At 41.3% G+C, this 24,443-nt stretch overlaps 2 protein-coding genes across 2 annotated transcripts in view; one reads left to right on the top strand and one right to left on the bottom strand.

Moving 5' to 3' along the window:
- Positions 1 to 24,443, bottom strand: part of LOC133624001 (uncharacterized) — a 270,822-nt gene that overhangs the window by 173,504 nt on the left and 72,875 nt on the right. The gene's annotated exons all lie outside the window — the stretch shown is intronic.
- Positions 11,455 to 23,125, top strand: LOC133623972 (uncharacterized). Its single transcript, XM_072916180.1, has 3 exons — positions 11,455 to 11,849; positions 17,696 to 17,730; positions 20,724 to 23,125. The coding sequence occupies exon 3, from the start codon at positions 20,774 to 20,776 to the stop codon at positions 22,469 to 22,471; it is 1,698 nt and encodes a 565-aa protein (XP_072772281.1). The 5' UTR covers positions 11,455 to 11,849; positions 17,696 to 17,730; positions 20,724 to 20,773; the 3' UTR covers positions 22,472 to 23,125.

The following is a 24,443-nucleotide window of genomic DNA, read 5'->3' on the forward strand; positions in this document are numbered from 1 at the left end:
ATTTCTATTAAATAGGCTTTACTTTGCATTTTAATTAACGTGGGATTATTTTTTGTATTTAGAAATAATAGTACCAACTTTTTTTCTTTTCTTTTTTTTTCTCCAACATTTGTGGCACTGGCGTGGCGCCCCCTCATGGACGGCGCCCTTAGCATTTGCCTATACGGCCTATGCCACGGGCCGGCCCTGCAACCGTCCCAAAATAAGGAAAGATAATGATGCTCATTTACAATTTATTCAATACAAATTAAAAATACAGTCAAGTTGATAACACTAAAAATACCATTTGGTAAACAATAATATAGGTGAGGGTACAGCCACGACAGGCATGGCTCCGCTCACTTCCACGGTGTCCTCCTGCACACAAATTAAATCGGAGGCAGGCCACGGGGATAAAATAATCTAAAAACACGGAGACACTCTCAGGGCTGACGTCACACTTACACGCAAGGCTCTGCTGTAGTTCAGCGTAGAAATATTGAGTACGCCCACTCTCCTCACCAGTCTCTGGTGGGACCTACGTGGCCGTACGCGTCCCGTTTCTCCCCGCCTCTTGGTCGCTCCCAGGAGTCACCGCAGCTCTCTGGGTCCCGACCGCTCCTGCCCACAGGACCACACAGCCAGCGTACAACGCCCGAGCCCGCAAGCCCACAGCCAAAGGCAATTGATCACCCCCACAGATCCACAATCCACGACACTTACTTCGGAGGCAGAGTTTCCTCTGCCCCTGCGTGTTGTGGGCTTCTTGGGGTTCACTCCGGTAGCTTGCGGGGTCTGCTGCGTAGTCCTGGATTCCTTCCCAGCCTGCGGGCGTCCACCCGGACGCTCTTGGCAAAGCCAGTCGATACTCTCCGGTTCCCCTTCCTTCTGTTCCTCCCTCCTTTAAATGTGTGCAGTCCTAATGCTCCACAGGTGCATCTGATTTCAGGCGCCGTTCAATCGGCACTTTGGTTGTCAGGGGCAACAAGCTAAAAGGGGCAACGTCTTAAAATGCCAGCAAAGTCCACAAGGAGTAAAAACATGCAATTAAAAATACAATCAAATTCTAAAGTGTAAAAACATGCAATTAAAATCCACAGCAATAAAAACAATAAGACATGCATGGCAATGAAACATTAAAAAATAAAATCCCCTACTTGTGTCCCATCACATCTGTATGTTATATAATTCATAGTTGGTTAGAGTAAATAAATACAATGTATAAATATAAGTTCATATTTACATATAATGTGATTAAAAATGTATTTCCTTTGGTTAATTCATGCAAGTATATGTTAACCTTATTTTTGTTACAAACCCCATGTCAATTGGAGAGGAACATATTTTTTGTTCCGGTTTGGTCACATTGTTGGGGGGACGATTGATATGTGACGGAATAAGGGAAGCAGCATGAGACAGCAAGCATTCGATGTGAGAGGTTAATGGAGTCTCGGCTTGAAAATAAACTTTATTCCCTTGGAGTTTGTGAGGCCAGTGAGGCATGATTCTTTCTGATAATGTATGTGAAATCAATGTGTTTTCTTTTATTTGATATCAGACTAATTGTAAGTTCTAGTGATGGGTTGATGAGGCGTTAGTGATGGGTTGATGAGGCGTCATGAAGCGTTTCGACACATTGCAAAACTGTATTGATACTGTGTCGATATTGTGTCACTAAATACTGACATCTGCTGGACATTAAAAATCCCTACAGGCAACCTATGGACCGACTCAACTGACACTGATTTTATGACCTAGTACAGTGGTTCTCAAATGGGGGTAAGCGTACCCCTGGGGGTACTTGAAGGTATGCCAAGGGGTACGTGAGATTTTTAAAAAATATTCTAAAAATAGCAACAATTCAAAAATCCTTTATAAATATATTTATTGAATAATACTTCAACAAAATATGAATGTAAGTTCATAAACTCAGTGAAGCACAAGTTCAGGTCTGTCACTAAAATTTCTGTCAAAAAGAACTGTGAAAAGAAATGCAACTGCAATATTCAGTGTTGACAGCTAGATTTTTTGTGGACATGTTCCATAAATATTGATGTTAAAGATTTTTTTTTTTGTGAAGAAATGTTTAGAATTAAGTTCATGAATCTACAATCCCCAAAGAGGGCACTTTAAGTTGATGATTACTTCTATGTGTAGAAATCTTTATTTATAATTGAATCACTTGTTTATTTTTCAACAAGTTTTTAGTTATTTTTATATCTTTTTTTCCAAATAGTTCAAGAAAGACCACTACAAATGAGCAATATTTTGCACTGTTATACAATTTAATAAATCAGAAACTGATGACATAGTGCTCCTTTATCTCTTTTTTTCAACCAAAAATGCTTTGCTCTGATTAGGGGGTACTTGAATTAAAAAAAATTCACAGGAGGTACATTGCTGAAAAAAGGTTGAGAACCACTGACCTAGTATATACAATAATATAAACCAAGTCATTGTATTTCATTTAGGATTATTTCATGACTTCATTTAAATAAAAATATATTTTTTGTCTTTTTTAGATACAGTCAATAAATAATGTGAACATGTATCATAACATGGAAATCTAAGAGAACGTGTTGTGAATGAGGATGCTTGTGGACCTGGAAATTATTATTATTATTTTTTTTTTACACATTTTTATTAAAAAAAAAAAACAGTTCTTCCAACGTATTCAATTTTAGACGCTTTCTCTTCTTAGTTATTATTTCTCCGTCTGTAGAAAAGACCCGCTCACAGGGCACAGAGGAGGCGTCAGTGCGACACAGTTCGCGTATCGGTCACGTGACCAAAACAGCTCATGATCGGTCACGTGACTTTCTAAAAGCGGTACGCGCACCGACACAGGGTTTCGCTCTATGAGCTCGACGCTTGCGCCGATGCATCGGTGTTGCCGGACCCATCACTAGTAAGTTCTGTTTTTCTTATTTATTAGTTCTGACGGCATTATTTTGGCATTATTTTGGCGTCATTGTTAACGAGAAGAAGGCGTGGCTGAAATTAAAGTTGGACCTTGAAAATTGCTGAATGTCATCATATCAATTAGGACACAGATGGTGCCAAGTCTCTCTTACACAGTGTCAGTCTGTTTACAATTTTGGGGCCCTGTTGCTCACCAAAATACTGACTTAATGGACCACAATGGAAACAAGCCTTTTGACTTTTTGTGCCATCCATTTGCCTTTTTAAAGCATTGCATGGATTCAATTCTTTAAGATGTCAATAAACTTCTCAATCAATCAATCAATCAATCAACTCCCTCACTTGGCCATCAGTGTCCTGTCCGTTACAACTTCTTCACAACTCCCCAAGATAGGAGACACTCAGCATTCTTGGGAAGTGGACCCCAGGGGCTGGCGTATGTATGTTTATGTGGTGTTTTATGAGCCCTCACATTCAGTGGATGTCAGCATGATGGGACATTGTTTACCAGAGACTGGCTGGGTGAGGACACACAAGGCCCACGCAAAATAGGAACAACATTCTTCCTACAAAACACCAATTGTGATGCACCATTAGATGCTGAAGTGAATTAATTAACTCATATTATGTTTTGCTTATGGTGAAGGTTTATATTCACCTTGGAGAAAGCGAACGACCAAGTTTAAGTAAATAGTAGTATTTCAGTTTGAGCACATAATAAGATAATGCCCCTTAGTTTGACATTCACAGGTGGGCTGGATCACTCCTCATAGGGAAGAGGCCCTAATTTGGACTTCGGAATACAAATTACCATTAACAAAATGGCTAACAGCGGCTTACAACTCCCACTTTCGGTGCTTCCTTTTACAAACCCCGTTTCCATATGAGTTGGGAAATTGTGTTAGATGTAAATATAAACAGAATACAATGATTTGCAAATCATTTTCAACCCATATTCAGTTGAATATGCTACAAAGACAACATATTTGATGTTCAAACTGATAATTTGTTTTTTGCAAATAATCATTACCTTTAGAATTTGATGCCAGCAACACGTGACAAAGAAGTTGGGAAAGGTGGCAATAAATACTGATAAAGTTGAGGAATGCTCATCAAACACTTATTTGGAACATCACACAGGTGTGCAGGCTAATTGGGAACAGGTGGGTGCCATGATTGGGTATAAAAGTAGATTCCATGAAATGCTCAGTCATTCACAAACAAGGATGGGGCGAAGGTCACCATTTTGTCAAGAAATGCATGAGCAAATTTTTGAACAGTTTAAGAAAAACCTTTCTCAACCATCTATTGCAAGGAATTTAGGAATTTCACCATCTAAGGTCCGTAATATCATCAAAGGGTTCAGAGAATCTGGAGAAATCACTGCACGTAAGCAGCTAAGCCTGTGACCTTCGATCCCTCAGGCTGTACTGCATCAACAAGCGACATCGGTGTGTAAAGGATATCACCGCATGGGCTCAGGAACACTTCAGAAACCCACTGTCAGTAACTACAGTTGGTCGCTACATCTGTAAGTGCAAGTTAAAAACTCTCCTATGCAAGGCGAAAACCGTTTATCAACAACACCCAGAAACGCCGTCGGCTTGGCTGGGCCTGAGCTCATCTAAGATGGACTGATACAAAGTGGAAAAGTGTTCTGTGGTCTGACGAGTCCACATTTCAAATTGTTTTTGGAAACTGTGGACGTCGTGTCCTCCGGACCAAAGAGGAAAAGAACCATCCGGATTGTTATAGGCGCAAAGTTGAAAAGCCAGCATCCGTGATGGTATGGGGGTGTATTAGTGCCCAAGACATGGGTAACTTACACATCTGTGAAGGCGCCATTATTGCTGAAAGGTACATACAGGTTTTGGAGCAACATATGTTGCCATCCAAGCAACGTTACCATGGACGCCCCTGCTTATTTCAGCAAGACAATGCCAAGCCATGTGTTACATCAACGTGGCTTCATAGTAAAAGAGTGCGGATACTAGACTGGCCTGCCTGTAGTCCAGACCTGTCTCCCATTGAGAATGTGTGGCGCATTATGAAGCCTACAATACCACATCGGAGACCCCCGGATTGTTGAACAACTTAAGCTGTACATCAAGCAAGAATGGGAAAGAATTCCACCTGAGAAGCTTAAAAAATGTGTCTCCTCAGTTCCCAAACGTTTACTGAGTGTTGTTAAAAGGAACAGTGGTGAACATGCCCTTTCCCAACTTCTTTGGCACGTGTTGCAGCCATGAAATTCTAAGTTAATTATTATTTGCAAAAAAAAAAATAAAGTTTATGAATTTGAACATCAAATATGTTGTCTTTGTAGTGCATTCGATTGAATATGGGTTGAAAAGGATTTGCAAATCATTGTATTCCGTTTATATTTACATCTAACACAATTTCCCAACTCATATGGAAACGGGGTTTGTATGTTTTATAGTGTTTTGGTTATGTCTGTCTACCGTCGCGACACAACACAGTCGTCAAAACCTGCTGGACATTGGTTTTCTACACAGGATAGCTGTCTCGAGCAATTTCCACCGCTTGCACAACATACCCGACGAGATAGTGAGACCGCCATAATCTCAGTGGATTGTAATCGGACTCGGCAGGCGACGCAGGCGTCGGCGGGAGAGGAAACAAAAGCGGGGCTGCCGGTCTGGTCTCCTGGCGAGAATCAAAAAACGGCCCCACAAGCCTCCGCTGCCGAGCATATACCTCACCAACGCCAGATCCATGGTTCACCATGAATTGATTAACGTGGACCCCGCCTTAAACAGGATGAAAAACTTATTTGGGTGCTACCATTTAGTGGTCAATTGTGCGGAATATGTACTGTACTGTGCAATCTACGAATAAAAGTTTCAATCAATCAATCAATCAATCACAAAATAGATGACCTAAAACTCGAGCTGGCTGGAAATAGCTACATCCAGGACTGCTGTTTTTTGGTAATTTTCGAAACCTGGCTTCACCCCCTAATCCCCGACGCAGGCCGCACGCTGCTACGTCGGGACCGAAACGAGGACTCTGGTAGTAACAGTAGTAATCATCACGACAGTTTACATACCACCGGATGCTAATGTTAGCATGGCTCTCTCTACTGCTAAACACAATAAATAAACAACCACGTGCCCACCCCAATGGCACTCACATTATTGCTGGAGATTTTAATAAAGTCAATCTGAAAACTGTACTACGCAAATTTTACCAGTATGTTAAATGCCCAACTAGAGGGGGGAACACTCTTGACCATGTTTACTCCAACATCTAAGAGACATATAGAGCCATCACCCTCCCTACCTAGGCCAGTCAGACCACCTCACCTTGCTGCTCCCCCCTGCCTACACCCCCCTCAGAGCAAGGACAAAAGCAGTGACAAAGACTGTTACAACTTGGCCTGAGGATGCACTCCCCCAGCTACAGGACTGCTTTGCACACACTGCATGGGGTGTTTTTGAAGACCAAGACCTGCCCACACACACAGAGTCGGTACTATTCTACATAAAGTACTGTATCGGCAATGTAACTGTGGAAAAAGCATCCGGGTTTACCCAAACCAGAAACCCTGGATGACAAGCCAGGTCCGCATGCTCCTCAATGCCCGTGACACCGCCTTCAGGTCAGGTGACAGTGCTCTGTACAGCGCTGCGCGAGCTGACCTGAAAAGAGGACTCAAAGAAGCCAAGACGGACTACAAAGAGAGGATCCAAGACCATCTCTCAAGCAACAACCCACGGCAGATGTGGCAGGGCATATAGCACATCACCAACTACAGAGGCTGTGACGCAACAACCGGGGACTGGGATGTATCGCTGGCAGAGGAGCTGAACTGCTTCTTTGCTCGCTTTGAGACATCACAACCAGTCACAGCCTCACCACCCCCTTCCCCCCAGCCCCAAGCACTCCCACACTCACTCTTGAGGAGCATGAGGTCAGACGGGTGCTCAGTGCAGTGAACCCCAGGAAGGCGGCTGGTCCAGACGGAGTACCCGGGAAGGTGCTCAAAGCATGCTTTCAGCTCTCCTACATTGTCACTGTCCTCTTCAACCTCTCCTTGGCACAGGCACTCATCCCACCGTGCCTTAAATCCGCCACAATTATCCCGGCACCCAAGAAAGCTGCCACAAACAACCTCATTGACTATCGCCCAGTAGCACTCACACCTGTCATCATATAGTGCTTTGAGAGGCTGGTCCTACACCGCATCCAAGCCTGCCTCCCCCCCACTCTAGACCCACAACGGTTTGCCTACCGGGAAAACAGATCCATGGACGACGCCATAACCATAGCTCTCCACTCTGCACTGAGCCACCTGGAACACCGAGGGAGCTATGACAGGATGCTTTTCATCGACTATAGCTCCGCCTTCAATACAATCATACCAGACATCCTTAACACCAAACTGCTGGACTACCTGTTTTTGGATTAAGGACTTCCTGACCAACCGACCCCAGACAGTGAAACTCGGCCCCCATCTCTCCTCCTCCCGCACACTCAGCATCGGCTGTCCGCAGGGCTTTTTGCTGAGCCCTTTGTTGTAATCCCTCTACATCCACGACTGTAGTCCAGCCCACCAGGAGAACACCATCATCAAATTTGCCGATGACACAACGGTGGTTGGACCCATTACAGGGGGGATGAGTCTGCATACAGAGATGAGGTCCTGAAACTATCAGCGTGGTGTTCAGTGAATAACCAGGCACTGAACACCACAAAAACCAAGGAACTCATCTTTGACTTCAGGAAAAACACTGCAGACCCCGCCGCACTCTACATCAACGGCGAGGAGGTGGAGAGAGTCAGTTCTTTCAAGTTCCTCGGCACCCTCATATCTGCTGACCTCTCCTGGACCCCAAATACAACTGTGGTCATCCAGAAGGCCAAGCAGAGACTCCACTTTCTGAAGGTGCTGAGGAAGAACAGACTGGAGAAGCAGCTAAAGGTGACCTTCTATCGCTCGGCTGTCGAGAGCCTGCATATAGTACTGCATAACAGTGTGGCACGCCAGCTGCACTGAAGCAGACAAAAAGGCGATTCAGAGGGTCATAAACTCTGCACAAAAAAATCATCGTCTACCCCCTCCCCTCCCTGAAGGATTTACACAACTCCCGTTGCCTCAACAGAGCAAAAAACATTACCAATGACAGCACGCACCCTGGCTTCCACCTGTTTGACCTGCTACCACCGGGCAGGCGCTACAAGTGCATCAGAACCAGAACAAACAGGCTCAGAGACAGCTTCTTTCCCAGAGCTGTCACCATCTTGAACTCAAACTTATAATAAATTATTCACCCCTATATAATATCCTACCCTAATACCCTACTGTGCAATATTACCCTTCGAGTGCAATACGTCCGACACTGATTGTCATTACTTTATTACTCCGGTACTCTTGTTTTGCTCTGTATATTGTACAGTATTTTGTATATTGTTTTGTATATTGTACAGGATTGCTTATTGTTTTTATTGGATAGTAGTCTGTTTATTTCAATTCGTATATTTTATCTTTATTACTTCTTATGTGATTCATTTTTAATCCATATATGTTTCCACTACCGCACCTTAAATTGGAGTCCTTAATCTCGTTATATGCAAATATAATGACAATAAAGTCCATCAGGGGCGTCACTAGCTTTTAAGGACAGGGGGGGCTTAGCCCCCAGGAGAGCGAACGTAGCGCACAAGCACAAAACTACACAAAATACTAACAAATACTTAGAAATTATTCACTGTTATTATTATTTAAAAAATGCACGGGACAAAATGAAATGCTCCCCGGGACGATGGCTTTTAACCATTTTTTTTCTTTTTCTTTTTATGTATTTATTGATTTAACATGTTATATTAAATGTCTTGGTTTTTCCTCCCTCTGAAAATCCTATGAAATGTTTAACAAGCCATCCTATAATAATACAACAGCTATTTATGTAAAAATACAATAAAACAAATATATTTAATGATGTTTTTTTCATTATTTTAACATTAGGCTAATGTATATTACTTTATATAGATTCTACAAGAGTGATGTGGGCATTTTCTACATGAACAAGTCCAAGGACCGCAGGCAAGGTCGCAGAGAAAATGCGGACTGGATTTTGAGTGATGTGGGCATTTTCTATATGAACAAGTGGAATGGATTGGATACCGACACACTAAAGGGGCTCTCTACCTTAAAGTACCAAATGATTGTCACACACACACACTAGGTGTGGTGAAATGTGTCCTCTGCATTTGACCCATCCCCTTGTTCACCCCCTGGGAGGTGAGGGGAGCAGTGGGCAGCAGCGGTGCCGCGCCCGGGAATCATTTTTGGTGATTTACGCTATGAAGTGAGGGGAAACTGAGTGAATAATGACAGTTTATATGATTATTTATTTAAACTCATATTCGGGCCACTTTATAATGAATATGTCGGCATGTATTTGTTAAAAAAAAATATATATATATATATACATATATATATATATATATATATATATATATATATATATATATATATATATATATATATATATATATATATATATATATATATATATATACAGAGGTGGGTAGTAACGCGCTACATTTAATCCGTTACATCTACTTGAGTAACTTTTGGGATAAATTGTACTTCTAAGAGTAGTTTTAATGCAACATACTTTTACTTTTACTTTTACTTGAGTATATTTATAGAGAAGAAACGCTACTTTTACTCCGCTACTTTTACTCCGCTACTTTTATCTACATTCAGCTCGCTACTCGCTACTAATTTTTATCGATCTGTTAATGCACGCTTTGTTTGTTTTGGTCTGTCAGACAGACCTTCATAGTGCCTGCGTTTCAACAAATACAGTCACTGGTGACGTTCACTCCGTTCCACCAATCAGATGCAGTCACTGGTGACGTTGGACCAATCAAACAGAGCCAGGCGGTCACATGACCTGACTTAAACATGTGTAAAAACTTATTGGGGTGTTGCCATTTAGTGGTGAATTGTACGGAATATGTACTGTACTGTGCAATCTACTAATAAAAGTTCCAATCAATCAATCAAAAGTGTGAAGGAAAAAATACCCTTTTATTTCAACCATACATCCCGTCAAAAGCCTAAAGACTGACTGCACAGTTCCTGTCTTCACAATAAAAGTGCCGCTCCATCGCGCCTGCGCTTTCAAAACAAGAGTCTCCGAAAGCCAGCGCAAACAAGCTAGCAAGCTACGGAGTTTGCCGCCAATGTATTTCTTGTAAAGTGTATAAAAACGAATATAGAAGCTGGACAAATAAGATGCCAAAAATCAACCACTTTCATGTGGTATTAGACAGAAAGGAGGAACTTTTTTCTCCTCCATTTGAAAACGTGGACGCTATCAGCACTACTGTCTGATTCCAATCAATGCAAGTCATCAGAATCAAGTAATACACCAACTTATATTCTTGTCTTCATGAAAGAAAGGAATCTATATGTTAAACATGCATGTATATTCATCAAAACACCTTTAACATGTAAACAAAAACGGCAAAATAATTAAATATGAATTATATACTGTATATATATATATATATATATATATATATATATATATATATATATATATATATATATATATATATATATATATATATATAAATGTGTGTATATATATATATATATATATATATATATATATATATATATATATATATATAAATGTGTGTATATATATATATATATATATATATATATATATATATATATATATATATATATATATATATATATATATATATATATATATATATGTCTTAATAAGGTTATCCAAAAAATAGTGCTCGATACCGTAGTAGAGCGCAATATATGTATGTGTGGGGAAAAAAAAATAGTCTTGTGATTTTTTTCCCCACACATACATATATATATATATATATATATATATATATATATATATATATATATATATATATATATATATATATATATATATATATATATATATATATATATATATATATATATGATATGTGTGTGTATGTTACTCATCAGTTACTCAGTACTTGAGTAGTTTTTTCACAACATACTTTTTACTTTTACTCAAGTAAATATTTGGGTGACGACTCCTTACTTTTACTTGAGTAATAAATCTCTAAAGTAACAGTACTCTTACTTGAGTGCAATTTCTGGCTACTCTACCCACCTCTGTATATATATATATATATATATATATATATATATATATAACACCAAATTATTTAGGGGGCTTAAGAATATTTTAGGGGGGCTTGAGCCCCCCTAAAATAGGCCTAACAACGCCAATGAAGTCCATTCTATTCTATTCTATTCTCTATTTATGCTACTGTTGTTTCAATACATTGTGAAATATTTGAATATTTTTACGAAAATAAGTTGTATGTCTGTGTTTTGAAAATGTAAAATGGACAAGTTTACTTTTATTTTCAGAATGTTGAAATAGTTGTACCGGGGGTGGGACGTGTACTTGTTTCTCTCGCGAGATCTGGAAGAGAGAGCTGGTTACTTGTTTGTCTCGCGAGATCTGACAACACTGCGCGCGAACCAAACACGGCGAAGCAAGATGGCGTCTGACGGTGAAGACGTTATTGCAGTCGTCACAGTTCAGTGTTCTTAATCTGTGCGTCCATGTACACATATATGTCCTTTATTACACTCTATTAAATAGAGTAAACATCGTTAATAACTGTTCGCATCCGGTTATATTAGTCTGAGCGCACTTTGATGCTTCTCGAGCTAGCTTAGCTTGCTAGTTAGCTTAGCTTGTTAGCTGCTAACAAAGAGAGGCGGAAGTGATGAAAACACATCGCTAAGCAGAGATCAAGTGTGAGTGTAAAGTGTTGTGATTGTGTGAAAATGTGCGAAAGAACGATAGCAGAGTACGAGGAGGAACTTTGTCCAACAAAAGAGGAGACGGAGCGACAACAACAAAAACATCAAGTTGTGTTACACAGAACAGGTTTGTTTACTTCTTACTCTCACATCTTTACTAACTTTATATTTATTATTAACACTATTCTTGAATAGATTGTCTATAGGAAGATGAATTGTCATGTGAGGATGATGCACTGATTGTTTTATTTTGTTCGTAAAAACGAGACAGTTTCAGACACACAATATTTATGAGAGGTTGATGTTCCTCTCAGTGTGTAACAATGTGTATCAACATGTTTTTATCTTTGCAAACCAGTAATTGTAGTCTGCAAATGATGTGTTGTTGAGTGTCGGTGCTGTCTGGAGCTCGGCAGAGTAACCGTGTAATACTCTTCTATATCAGTAGGTGGCAGTCGTTAGCTAATTGCTTTGTAAAGGCAGGTAAAAAGGTGTCTTATGCTTAAACCAAAAATAAACAAAAGGTGAGTGCCGCTAAGAAAGGGCATTGAAGCTTAGGGAAGGCTATGCAGAACGAAAGTAAAACTGAACTGGCTACAAAGTAAACAAAAACAGAATGCTGGACGACAGCAAAGACTTACTGTGGAGCAATGACAGCGTCCACAATGTACATCCGAACATGACATGTCTATCAACAATGTCCCCACAAAGAAGGATAAAAACAGCTGAAATATTCTTGATTGCTAAAACAAAGTAGATGCGGGAAATATAAGACATGAAACTGCTACAGGAAAATACCAAAAAAAGAGAAAAAGCCACCAAAATAGGAGCGCAAGACAAGAACTAAAACACTACACACAGGAAAACAGCAAAAAACTCCAAATAAGTCAGGGTGATGTGACAGGTGGTGACAGTACACCTACTTTGAGACAAGAGCTATAGTGATGCATGGTTGGTTATGGTTTAAATTCATATCCAACAATTGCGACAACAACTTTTTATAGTCAACTGAGTTTATGATTTCTGCTGGTGGTGTGCCTCTGGATTTTCTCAACGCAAAAAATGTGCCTTGGCTCAAAAAAGGTTGAAAAACACTGTAGTATTGTATATGTGGATGGGGGCCCTGCTTTGGAAATAACGTGTACTCCTTTCAGAGATCACATTTAGTTCCACTTCAAACATTCACATGTTGCACAATGAGATGAGTGCTGTAGCACAAGCGTGGGATACCGTGAACAGTTGTGGAACTTTCTAACGAACACAGTGGAAAGTATTTTGAGAAAAATGAAATGACGCAGATATTGCCTTCTCCTTTTCCTGTTAACTTGAGAGAGAAAACGGGACCTCGTTGGAAGCGCGATGTATGAGCAGACGTCGTTTGGGTATAACAAAATTGTGTCTGCCGATGTAGTTTACAATGTCACTACATCAGTAGTTGTCAAACTTTTTTCGCCAAGGACCACCTCAGGAAATACTTGGATCTCCAAGTACCACCATCATGAACAGCATTGAAATACAGTAGCATATTAGGCCTTAATTATTCATTAAAAACAAGGAAGAAACTTTATTTAACAAGTATATTCAATATTTTAGCCACTGTAATAGTACACACAGTTTCAACAGTAACATTGTGTTTGAATATAGGAAAATAAAACACTGTACTTAAATAAATAATATTTGGCGTACCACTAGTGGTACACTTACATCAGTTTTATGTGTATGTACATATATACATATATATGTGTGTTTATATGTATATGTGTGTGTATCAGGGATATAACGGTAAACAGTATAATGATAAACCGCAGTAAAATTCTGGACATTGGGTACTACCGTTTCTTTTTTAATTATTGAAAACCCTCATTTAGTAATGCATTTTAGGCAACATTGCTCACTTCCTGGAAATGCTGCGGCGGCACCCGACGGAGGATTTTCCCCTTGAGCAGTCCTGTGATGAAACTTTGCGCTCGGCCTGGGACCAGGTGGATTACATCGACAGTCAGCTGGTGCGCCCGGGGAAAGCGCGGGTATTCCCCCACTTTTCAATTATTAGAGATAGGTTATACAGAGTGAGCCGTGACACTCAAACGGGAGAGGAATCCACCCAGTTGTTGGTGCCAAAACACCGCCAGGAAATGATCTTCCAGGCGGCGCATTGTAATCCCATGTCTGGCCACATGGGGTACGATAAAACACTCAATCGGGTCATGGTTCGATTCTATTGGCCGGGCAGACGTGCGCCGGTGGTGTGCTGCCTGCCCGGATTGCCAGCTGGTGAATCCGGCGGCCATCCCGAAGGCGCCCTTGCGCCCATTACCGCTCATGGAGGTCCCATTCGAGAGAATTGGGATGGACCTCATCGGACCATTTCACCCGAGCACAAGGGGATATCGCTTTGTGTTAGTCCTGGTGGATTACGCAACGCGCTATCCCGAAGCAGTGCCCTGCGCTCCATCTCTGCCAAGAGTGTTGCGCAAGCTCTGTTTCAGGTCATCTCCCGAGTCGGAATCCCGAAAGAGATTCTGACAGACCAAGGCACGTCCTTTATGTCACGCACGTTAAAGGAACTATACGGGTCACTGGTAATTAAAGCGATCCGCACCAGTGTGTACCACCCACAAACAGATGGGCTGGTGGAACGGTTAAATAAAATGCTGAAAACCATGATCCGTAAGTCCACGCACGAGGACAAACCAAATTGGGATAAATGGCTGGATCCCCTAATGTTTGCGATGCGGGAGGTACCTCAGGCCTCCATAGGCTTTGCGCCTTTCAAGCTATTATACGGCAGAAGGCCGCGCGGAGTGCTGGACCTAATTAAGGAAAGCTTGGAGGAGGGTTCAAGCTCCAGTCAAAACGAAATTCAGTACGTTATGGACATGCGAGCAAAACTCCACACGGCAGCAGCGCACGTATAACAAGGGGACCCAGCTTACAAAATTTTCACCAGGAGAAAAAGGTACAGTACGGTGGAGAGGGAGTGCCTCGCCATCCGGTGGGTGGTCGGGGCCCTCTGGTACTACCTGTTGGGGCGCGCCTACAGTCTCTGCTCGGACCAGAAACCACTCCAATGGCTCCACCGCATGAAGGATGCCAACGCACGGATCACCCGGTGGTACCTTGCGTTGCAACCCTACAACTTCCGGGTGGACGCAGATGGCCGTAGCCGACTTTCTCTCTCTCTCCCCTCTACGGGAGGGGGCTTAATCTGGCGGTGGAGGCATGTGGAAGGGGCGTGGTCCACGCGTTCTCTGTGGGCAGGGCGTGTGCAGGAGCCGGCTGTGAAGCAACTGACAGGTGAGGAGATATCTCAGCTGGAACGAGTTATCTAATCACCTGTCTCTTTATTAGCTGCGTCAGAGAGCATGAGAGGGGGTTGTCTAACAGGAAGGGGAGGCACGACACCCAGGCTGCTGAAAAGCACAGAAAGAGAACCGAGATACAGACTTCTGAAAAGCATCAGAGACTGGGAGGAAAAAAACACAAATAAAAGACAATTGTAAATCCACAGCGGAAAGGTGTCGCGTGGTAATATTGGTCCAAGAAAGAACCCAACGACAAGAAGACTGGTCACACAAGTTTATAGAAATACCGCAATACAACAAACAAAAGTCCAACGTATTTCCCCGTCAGAATTATCCAACCATCTGTTGTCACACCTGCCAGCTTGTCCCATTTCAGCCTGCATGGCTGCCAGTTCCTCCGTGATTTGAAAGTTTTGCAGTTATCCCACGTAAAAAGATGAGCAGCTGGGCGGTGTCACGTACATCGCAGCTCTCATCCAAAGCCGGCGAAAAACAGTCAAAGTCGGCCGTTCTGTTCTTCAGCTGAAGCTCCACGTTTCCAGCGATGGTCTCAACCCGCCTCGTTACAGTGCGTCGGGAGAGTGACACGTTCTCAAATGTGCCCCTTTTCTCCGGGAATATCAGCGTAACAGAGTCTAATACGTTTTCTGGCGATTTTGTGAGAAATGGCGAAACTTGTCCTGACGGCTGCATCTCGGGGGGGGGGGGGTGAAATTTGGCAAAAAGTCCTTGTTGGGTTTGCAGTTTTACCATCAACGCATCAGCCTCCCTTGCACACTCTTCATCAGACAGATTCCGCAATTTTTCCTCGTGCTTCGTCTTGTAGTGGCGATTCAAATTATATTCTTTAAACACAGCAACCTGTGTACCACAAATTAAGCACACGGCTTTACCTTTAAAGAAATACTTGGCAGTCCATGTCTTGTTGAAAACACGGCATTCGTCATCAACTTTTCTTTTTTTAGCGTAAGCTGACATCTCGGGGGTAACCGGGCATCACTTGTCGCTGTGCACCTTCACTCACAGGTTACACACGGACATACGTACATATATAACACTTTTCAAAATAAAAGCAGCACAGTTGTATTGCACGCACAACATAGATGTTTTTTAAAATAGATGGTAGCTTACCTCCGCCTTTGGGTGGGGGGACGAGTCCTGACTGTTGTTTGTGCTTACGCACCACAGCAGCTCAGAGTACCCACTCTTTTTGGATTCCCTTGAGGGAGTACTGGAGAGTGCTCCCTCGGGTGATTCCCTTGTTCTGCTGGGGGACTTCAACGCTCATGTTGGCAACGACAGTGAAACCTGGAGAGGCGTGCTTGGGAAGAATGGCCGCCCGGATCTGAACCCAAGTGGTGCTTTGTTATTGGACTTTTGTGCTCGTCACGGATTGTCCATAACAAACACCTTGGCACCAGGACACCCTCGGCCGCAGTTCCATGATTTACTTTGTAGTTGTGTCATCGGATTTGCGGCCTCATGTTTTGGACACTCGGGTGAAGAGAGGGGCAGAGATTTCTACCGATCACCACCTGGTGGTTAGCTGGCTCCGATGGTGGGGGAGGATGCCGGACAGACCTGGCAGGCCCAAACGCATTGTGAGGGTTTGCTGGGAACGCCTAGCAGAGTCTCCTGTCAGAGAGAGTTTCAATTCCCACCTCCGGAAGATCTTTGAACATGTCACGAGGGAAGCACTGGATATTGAGTCCGAGTGGACCATGTTCCGTGCCTCTATTGTCGAGGCGGCTGATTGGAGCTGTGGCCGCAATGTGGTTGGTGCCTGTCGTGGCGGTAATCCTAGAACCCGCTGGCGTACACCAGCAGTGAGGGATGCCGTCAAGCTGAATAAAGAGTCCTATCGGGTCCTTTTGGCTCATAGGACTCCAGAGGCAGCGAACAGGTACCGAGAGGCCAAGCGAAGTGCGGCTTCAGCGGTCGCGGAGGCAAAAACTGGGGAAGCCATGGAAAACGACTTCCAGATGGCTTCGAAGCGATTCTGGTCCACTATCCGCCGTCTCAGGGGGGGGAAACAGTGCACTGTCCACACCGTGTATGGTGAGGATGGTGTGCTGCTGACCTCTACTGCGGCTGTTGTGGATCGGTGGAGGGAATATTTAGAAGACCTCCTCAATCCCACCAACACATCTTCCTATGAGGAAGCAGTGCCTGGGGAATCTGTGGTGGGCTCTCCTATTTCTGGGGCTGAGGTAGTTAAAAAGCTCCTCAGTGGCCGCGCTCGGGAATCATTTGGTGATTTAACCCCCAACCCTTGATGCTGAGTGCCAAGCAAGGAGGCAATGGGTCCAATGTTTATAGTCTTTGGTGTGACTCAGCCGGGGTTTGAACTCCCGACTTTCCAGTGTCAGGGCAGACACTCTAACCACAAGGCCACTGAGCAGGTCGATGGTTGATGCATCCTCAATAGAAAATAAACCTTAGCAAAAGTTAGCTGACAATTGAGTCATTTGTAGCCGCTCTATTCTGCCTATAAAGTGCTCTAAATAACATCCTAAAACCTTCATCAACATTTTAAATACACACTGTAAGTATATATGTAATCATTCTTAATAACATGTCATATTTACATATCTTGCTCTTTTTAAGCATACAATGTCTGCTCTCACTGGGATGCCGACTGATGGGATGTTCATATCTTCCCGTTTAGATGAAGAATTAATCCTCACAAAGGGCTAAAAAAGGGTGAGTGCAAAAGAGCGTATGTTCGTGTCTTTCTTGCCATCTCCAGGTCTAAGTTGGATGTCAAAGTTGACCAAGTTCTCGATTTATGTCCACAACCTTCTACTACATAAGTGAGAAGCATGATTTATAATCTAGGATTAGCTTTCACCATCTTAGAGGTGAGAAAGCAGCTCAGTATGTCAATATAGCAGCATAAGCTAGTTACTTCTGTGATCAATGCGCCGCTAAAAGTAGGTCCTTAACGTTAGCGCTTATAATAACAATATCGCTAATACTTGGTTAATATTCAGGTCACAAAATGTAAATGGAGTATTGTTGGCAGTTTTTGGATGGTTATTTGGAGGACTTTGTGGGTCTAATAGAGGAGCTCCCATTGACTCCAATGTTAGCTGATTGTTGCTCACGTTTATTTACTAATTAGAATTCATAAACATTTAAAACATATGTCTTACATAAGGATTGTGAATGATAGGCGACATTTGAAAAAAGTGCAGTTTCCTTTGAATTTGTCAGATAAGTAAACAGTCCTTCAAATGAAAGATGAAAAACAATTGAGGTTGTTTATAGATATTATCCACAATGAAGTTACAGTAAAACTAAGCACACAAGAGAAAGTACATTCATATACACATGAAGTACACATATGTGTAAGAATCATGTTAACCACCAAAATATTGTCTCGTTCTCCTAAAGCCAATATCGAGTATCCTTTGGTGAGCTGACCGTATCGTCACACCCTTAGTTGAAAGCACACCAACCCCATGACATGACACTTCCACGTGATGTAGAACAGTAGTACAACATTTTAAACATACACACACATCTGAAGAATATAAAAAATAAATATATTTGGTGGGCCAAACAAAATGACTCGGCGAACCAATGTTTGGTATGGGCGATATGACCTCAAATCTATATCCTAATAACAATATATGTCACCATATATCATTTGGTATATGATTGATAATAGAAGAATTTCAAAGCTGGTCACAAAAGCTCCTAATTTGGCAGCTGACATATGCAGTAACATATTGTGTCATTTCTAATTGTATTATTTTGTCGAAACTATTATTATTAATGTACAAACCCTGTTTCCACATGAGTTGGGAAATTGTGTTAGATGTAAATATAAACGGAATACAATGATTTGCAAATCACTTTCAACCCATATTCAATTGAATGCACTACAAAGACAAGATATTTGATGTCCAAACTGATGGATTTTTTTTTTTTTTTTTGCAAATAATAATTAACTTAGAATTTCATGGCTGCAACACGTGCCAAAGTAGTTGGGAAAGGTCATGTTCACCACTGTGTTACATGGCCTTTCCTTTTAACAACACTCAATAAACGTTTGGGACACATTTTTGAAGCTTCTCAGGTGGAATTCTTTCCCATTCTTGCTTGATGTACAGCTTAAGTTGTTCAACAGTCCGGGGGTCTCCGTTGTGCTATTTTAGGCTTCATAATGCACCACACATTTTCAATGGGAGACAGGTCTGGACTACAGGCAGGCCAGTCTAGTACCCGCACTCTTTTACTATGAAACCACGTTGATGTAACACGTGGCTTGGCATTGTCTTGCTGAAATAAGCAGGGGCGTCCATGGTAACGTTGCTTGGATGGCAACATATGTTGCTCCAAAACCTGTATGTACCTTTCAGCATTAATGGTGCCTTCACAGATGTGTAAGTTACCCATGTCTTGGGCACTAATACACCCCCATACCATCACACATGCTGGCTTTTACACTTTGCACCTATAACAATCCGGATGGTTCTTTTCCTCTTTAGTCCGGAGGACACGACGTCCACAGTTTCCAAAATCAATTTGAAATGTGGACTCGTCAGACCACAGAACACTTTTCCACTTTGTATCAGTCCATCTTAGATGAGCTCAGGCCCAGCGAAGCTGACAGCGTTTCTGGGTGTTGTTGATAAACGGTTTTCACCTTGCATAGGAGAGTTTTAACTTGCACTTACAGATGTAGCGACCAACTGTAGTTACTGACAGTGGGGTTCTGAAGTGTTCCTGAGCCCATGTGGTGATATCCTTTACACACTGATGTCGCTTGTTGGTGCAGTACAGCCTGAGGGATCGAAGGTCACGGGCTTAGCTGCTTACGTGCAGTGATTTCTCCAGATTCTCTGAACCCTTTGATGATATTACGGACCGTAGATGGTGAAATCCCTAAATTCCTTGCAATAGCTGGTTGAGAAAGGTTTTTCTTAAACTGTTCAACAATTTGCTCACGCATTTGTTGACAAAGTGGTGACCCTCGCCCCATCCTTGTTTGTGAATGACTGAACATTTCATGGAATCTACTTTTATACCCAATCATGGCACCCACCTGTTCCCAATTAGCCTGCACACCTGTGGGATGTTCCAAATAAGTGTTTGATGAGCATTCCTCAACTTTATCAGTATTTATTGCCACCTTTCCCAACTTCTTTGTCACGTGTTGCTGGCATCAAATTCTAAAGTTAATGATTATTTGCAAAAACATTTTTTTTACCAATTTAAACATCAAATATGTTGTCTTTGTAGCATATTCAACTGAATATGTGTTGAAAATGATTTGCAAATCATTGTATTCCGTTTATATTTACATCTAACACAATTTCCCAACTCATATGGAAACAGGGTTTGTACTTGTTTATTTACTGTTAATATCTGGTTACTTTATTTAAGAAAATAATACTGGAAATTATGTAATATTTTACTGCATCTTTCAGCAACTAAATTAGGAGCCTGTGTAGCCTGTTTTATAATGCTTCTATTAGTAATTCTATATGAAATAATACATCACAAAATCAATTTTAAACCATATCGTCCATGCATAGTAAAAGTCATGTCGTCCTGGTTTGTTTTTCTTTTCCTGTGAATTCCTGAGATTTCAAGACAGTTCATACGATAACTTGTTTTTCCTAAGTGCATGTAAAAGTACTGAATGCATTGTGTGACTGAGCAGAGATGGTGTGTTTGTCTTGCAGACGTCTGTGAAGAACATCTTCACCCTGAGCAACAGAAGTGGAGCTTCAGGATGCGGACGGAGGAGCCACAGCCCTCCCACATTAAGAAGGAAGAGGAATGCCCACTGATCCATCATTTTAAAAAGGAAGAGGAGGACCCACCGACACCCCATTTTAAAGAGGAAACAGTGGATCCACTGAACCCTCACATAAAGGAGGAAGAGGAGGACCCACTGAGCCCTCACATTAAAGAGGAAGAGGAGGAACACAGCATCAGTCAGCAGGGAGAGCATCTTGAAGGACTGGAGGAGGTTGATGTCACCAAGATGCCAGTGACTGGTGTCCCTGTGAAGAGTGAAGGTGATGAGGTCAAAGGTGAGAGTGAGGAGAAGAGAGAGGCGGAGCCTCCAAGCAGCAGCTCAACTCAACACATGACAACAGAAGCTGATGGAGACCACTGTGGAGGATCACAAGCAGACAAGCTCTTAGCTCCACTATCAGATAGTGAGGACACAACGTCACACTCTCCTGACACTGATGATGAAGACTCTAAAGATGATAAGACATGTCACACTGACAACACACACGTCACATGTTCTCACTGTGACAAAACTTTTAAAACTCCTAGTAAATTGAAAAGTCACATGAGAACACACACTGGAGAAAAACCTTTTTCATGTTCAATCTGCGGTAAAGATTTTAGTCATAAGCACGATTTGAAAAGACACATGGGAATACACACTGGAGAAAAACCTTTTACCTGCTCAGAATGCGGTAGAGATTTTAGTCTAAAACGAGTGCTGATAGAACATATGAGAATACACACTGGAGAAAAACCTTTTACCTGCTCAGAATGCGGTAGAGATTTTAGACTAAAACGAGTGCTGATAGAACATATGAGAATACACACTGGAGAAAAACCTTTTACCTGCTCAGAATGCGGTAGAGATTTTAGACTAAAACAAATGCTGAAAGAACACATGAGAATACACACTGGAGAAAAACCATTCATGTGCTCAATTTGTAGTAAAGGTTTCCCCCAGAAGGGAAATCTGATACGACACACAAAAACACACACTGGAGAAAAACCTTTTTCATGTTCAATCTGTGGTAAAGATTTTATTCAAAGGGAACATTTCAAAGCACACATGAGAAGACACACAGGGGAAAGACCTTTTTCATGTTCAATCTGCGGTACAGATTTTACACGAAGGGAACATTTCAAAGAACACATGATAATACACACTGGAGAAAAACCTTTTACCTGCTCAGAATGTGGTAACGCTTTTGGACGAAGAAGCAGTTTGAAAGCACACATGAGAATACACACTGGAGAGAAAAAAAATTCTTGTTCAATCTGCGGGAAAGGTTTTGTAAGAAGTCAGTGTTTAAAAGAACACATGAGAACACACACTGGAGAAAAACCTTTTTCCTGCTTAGAATGTGGTAAAGCTTTTATACGAAGAAGCCTTATGAAAGTACACATGAGAATACACACTGGAGAAAAACCTTTTTCCTGCTCAGAATGTGGTAAAAGTTTTATAATAAGTCAAAGTTTAAAAAATCACATGAGAACGCACTCTGGTAAAAAAACATATTCCTGTTCAAGCTGCTACAAAAGCTTTCGTCACCTAGACACTCTTACAGCACACATGAGAACACACACAGGAGAGAAAGTGTTGAGTTGCAGTGTGTGTGGTGAAAGATTCTCCTATAAGTACCAGTGTAAGAAACACAAGTGTGCTGGTGAGAACAGCAGCAGCAAATGAAGATGCAGGATTTGAAATAAACTGTCAAAACTTAACGTTGACCTTCTAACAAAATCAGCACATAGATTCTAACATTTAAAGATTAGATATTTTAGATTATTGCTTTTATCAGTCAAGTACATGTTTTAATATACAACATTGTGTACTTTTGTTTAAAAATGAACACAACACTTTGACTGTAAAGGTGAGAATAAAAAAATGTGTTACAAATACATTTTATGTGTGTAGAGATATTTAGAAATTATTTTGAATGTTTAATGATGTTATAGATGAGCTCCTTTATATGATGTACATATTTGTTTTACATGTGTTCATACCTTTGCTTTTGAGTACACATAAATCCCTCTTAGTTTATATTTACTGGTTCACATCTGAAACATCTTCTGGACCACTTCTGGAAGCATATTATTATTTACTTTATACATCATTTGAACAGTTGTCTTTTATACAAGATCATTTACTTTTAAAATGTGTGACTTTATGAATCATTGGTTGGGTCTCAATAATCTAATTATTTTAATTATCTTTATTACTCTCTTTTGTAATATGAATATTGTTTTATATGTATGTCCCCTTTATGTAATATGTAGATTAGAGAAAATGGCAACATTATATGTGGAAGGTTATGAAGGATAGTTTTGTTTTTAGTAATCTACATTTCTTATTAAAAAACTACACATGAAAATTGTTTTTTTAAAGTTGTCCCCCCCCCCCCCCTTTTTTTTTTTAGAATCCCTTAAACATGATCAATTTCAGAAAACATGGGAAAGTTTGGAATGTTAGGGAAAAGTCAATAATGTGCATCATCCCACAGAGCTTTACTGTACATCCATCCATTTGTTCTACCACTTGTCCCTTTTATTTGATATGTATAGCCTTTAATCACAAACTTGTCCGCCAAAGGGTGTTGCGTTTTGGAGAAACTCTTTCTGTCAGAGTTCTGTTCAACACAGTAAAGAGGAACCCAGGGATGCGCAGGACGCTGAGTAAAGCACTTATTTTAGTGCGGAAATCTACTCACAAAAACAATCCAAACAGGAGGTAACAAAAAGCGACGGTACGAAAAAGAGATGACAAAATGTGCATTGTGGGTAAAAGAACAAAAGTTACTTATATACAAAAATAAACTCAACTTGGTTTGGAGTTACAAGACGTGCACACTACAAAACAACACCAAGATGGATGGCACTGGGAATGGCCAAGGTAGCAAAATACTGGAAGCATAGAATCAACTGGCGTGGAGCGGAATCGCCGAGTGCCATCCAGCTGTCAAGGTGCTGCTTAAGTAGCACCAGGGTCAATTGGAAGCAGCTGTGCACGTCCCACAACTCCGCCCACAAGGGCAACACAGCAACTCTAGGAGGAAGGAGAAATGTAAGAACAACTGCACCAAAAGAGGTGAACTGACAATACAAAGTGAAGTGAATTATATTTATATAGCGCTTTTCTCAAGTGACTCAAAGCGCTTTACATAGTGAAACCCAATATCTAAGTTACATTTTTAAACCAGTGTGGGTGGCACTGGGAGCAGGTGGGTAAAGTGTCTTGCCCAAGGACACAACAGCAGTGACTAGGATGGCGGAAGCGGGGATCGAACCTGCAACCCTGAAGTTGCTGGCACGGCCGCTCTACCAACCGAGCTATACCGCCCCACAGACCACAAGGTGGCACCAGGCGGTGACAACTTCCCTCAAATTAATTTGGGAAAAAATGGACTGAACATAAGAGATAAATCATCACAAATAAAGTTAACTCATTCAAAAAGTTTACCTTTGTAACTCACTTCTATCCAAATTCATCCAGGATGTTTCTCCAGAATGTTCCATTGGAGAATGCTGTCAAACTGTTATGTCTACTAGGAAAATGTAAACCAAATATTTTTTTGTTCAATTCTGTCCTTTTATCTATATATATATATATATATATATATATATATATATATATATATATATATATATATATATATATATAT

The sequence above is a fragment of the Nerophis lumbriciformis genome, linkage group LG26 (assembly GCF_033978685.3).
Source record: "Nerophis lumbriciformis linkage group LG26, RoL_Nlum_v2.1, whole genome shotgun sequence".
Lineage (NCBI taxonomy): Eukaryota > Metazoa > Chordata > Actinopteri > Syngnathiformes > Syngnathidae > Nerophis > Nerophis lumbriciformis.

Bases quoted from the DNA above. Each gene is read 5' to 3' on its own strand.
- LOC133623972 (XM_072916180.1), top strand. From the start codon at position 20,774: ATGCGGACGGAGGAGCCACAGCCCTCCCACATTAAGAAGGAAGAGGAA.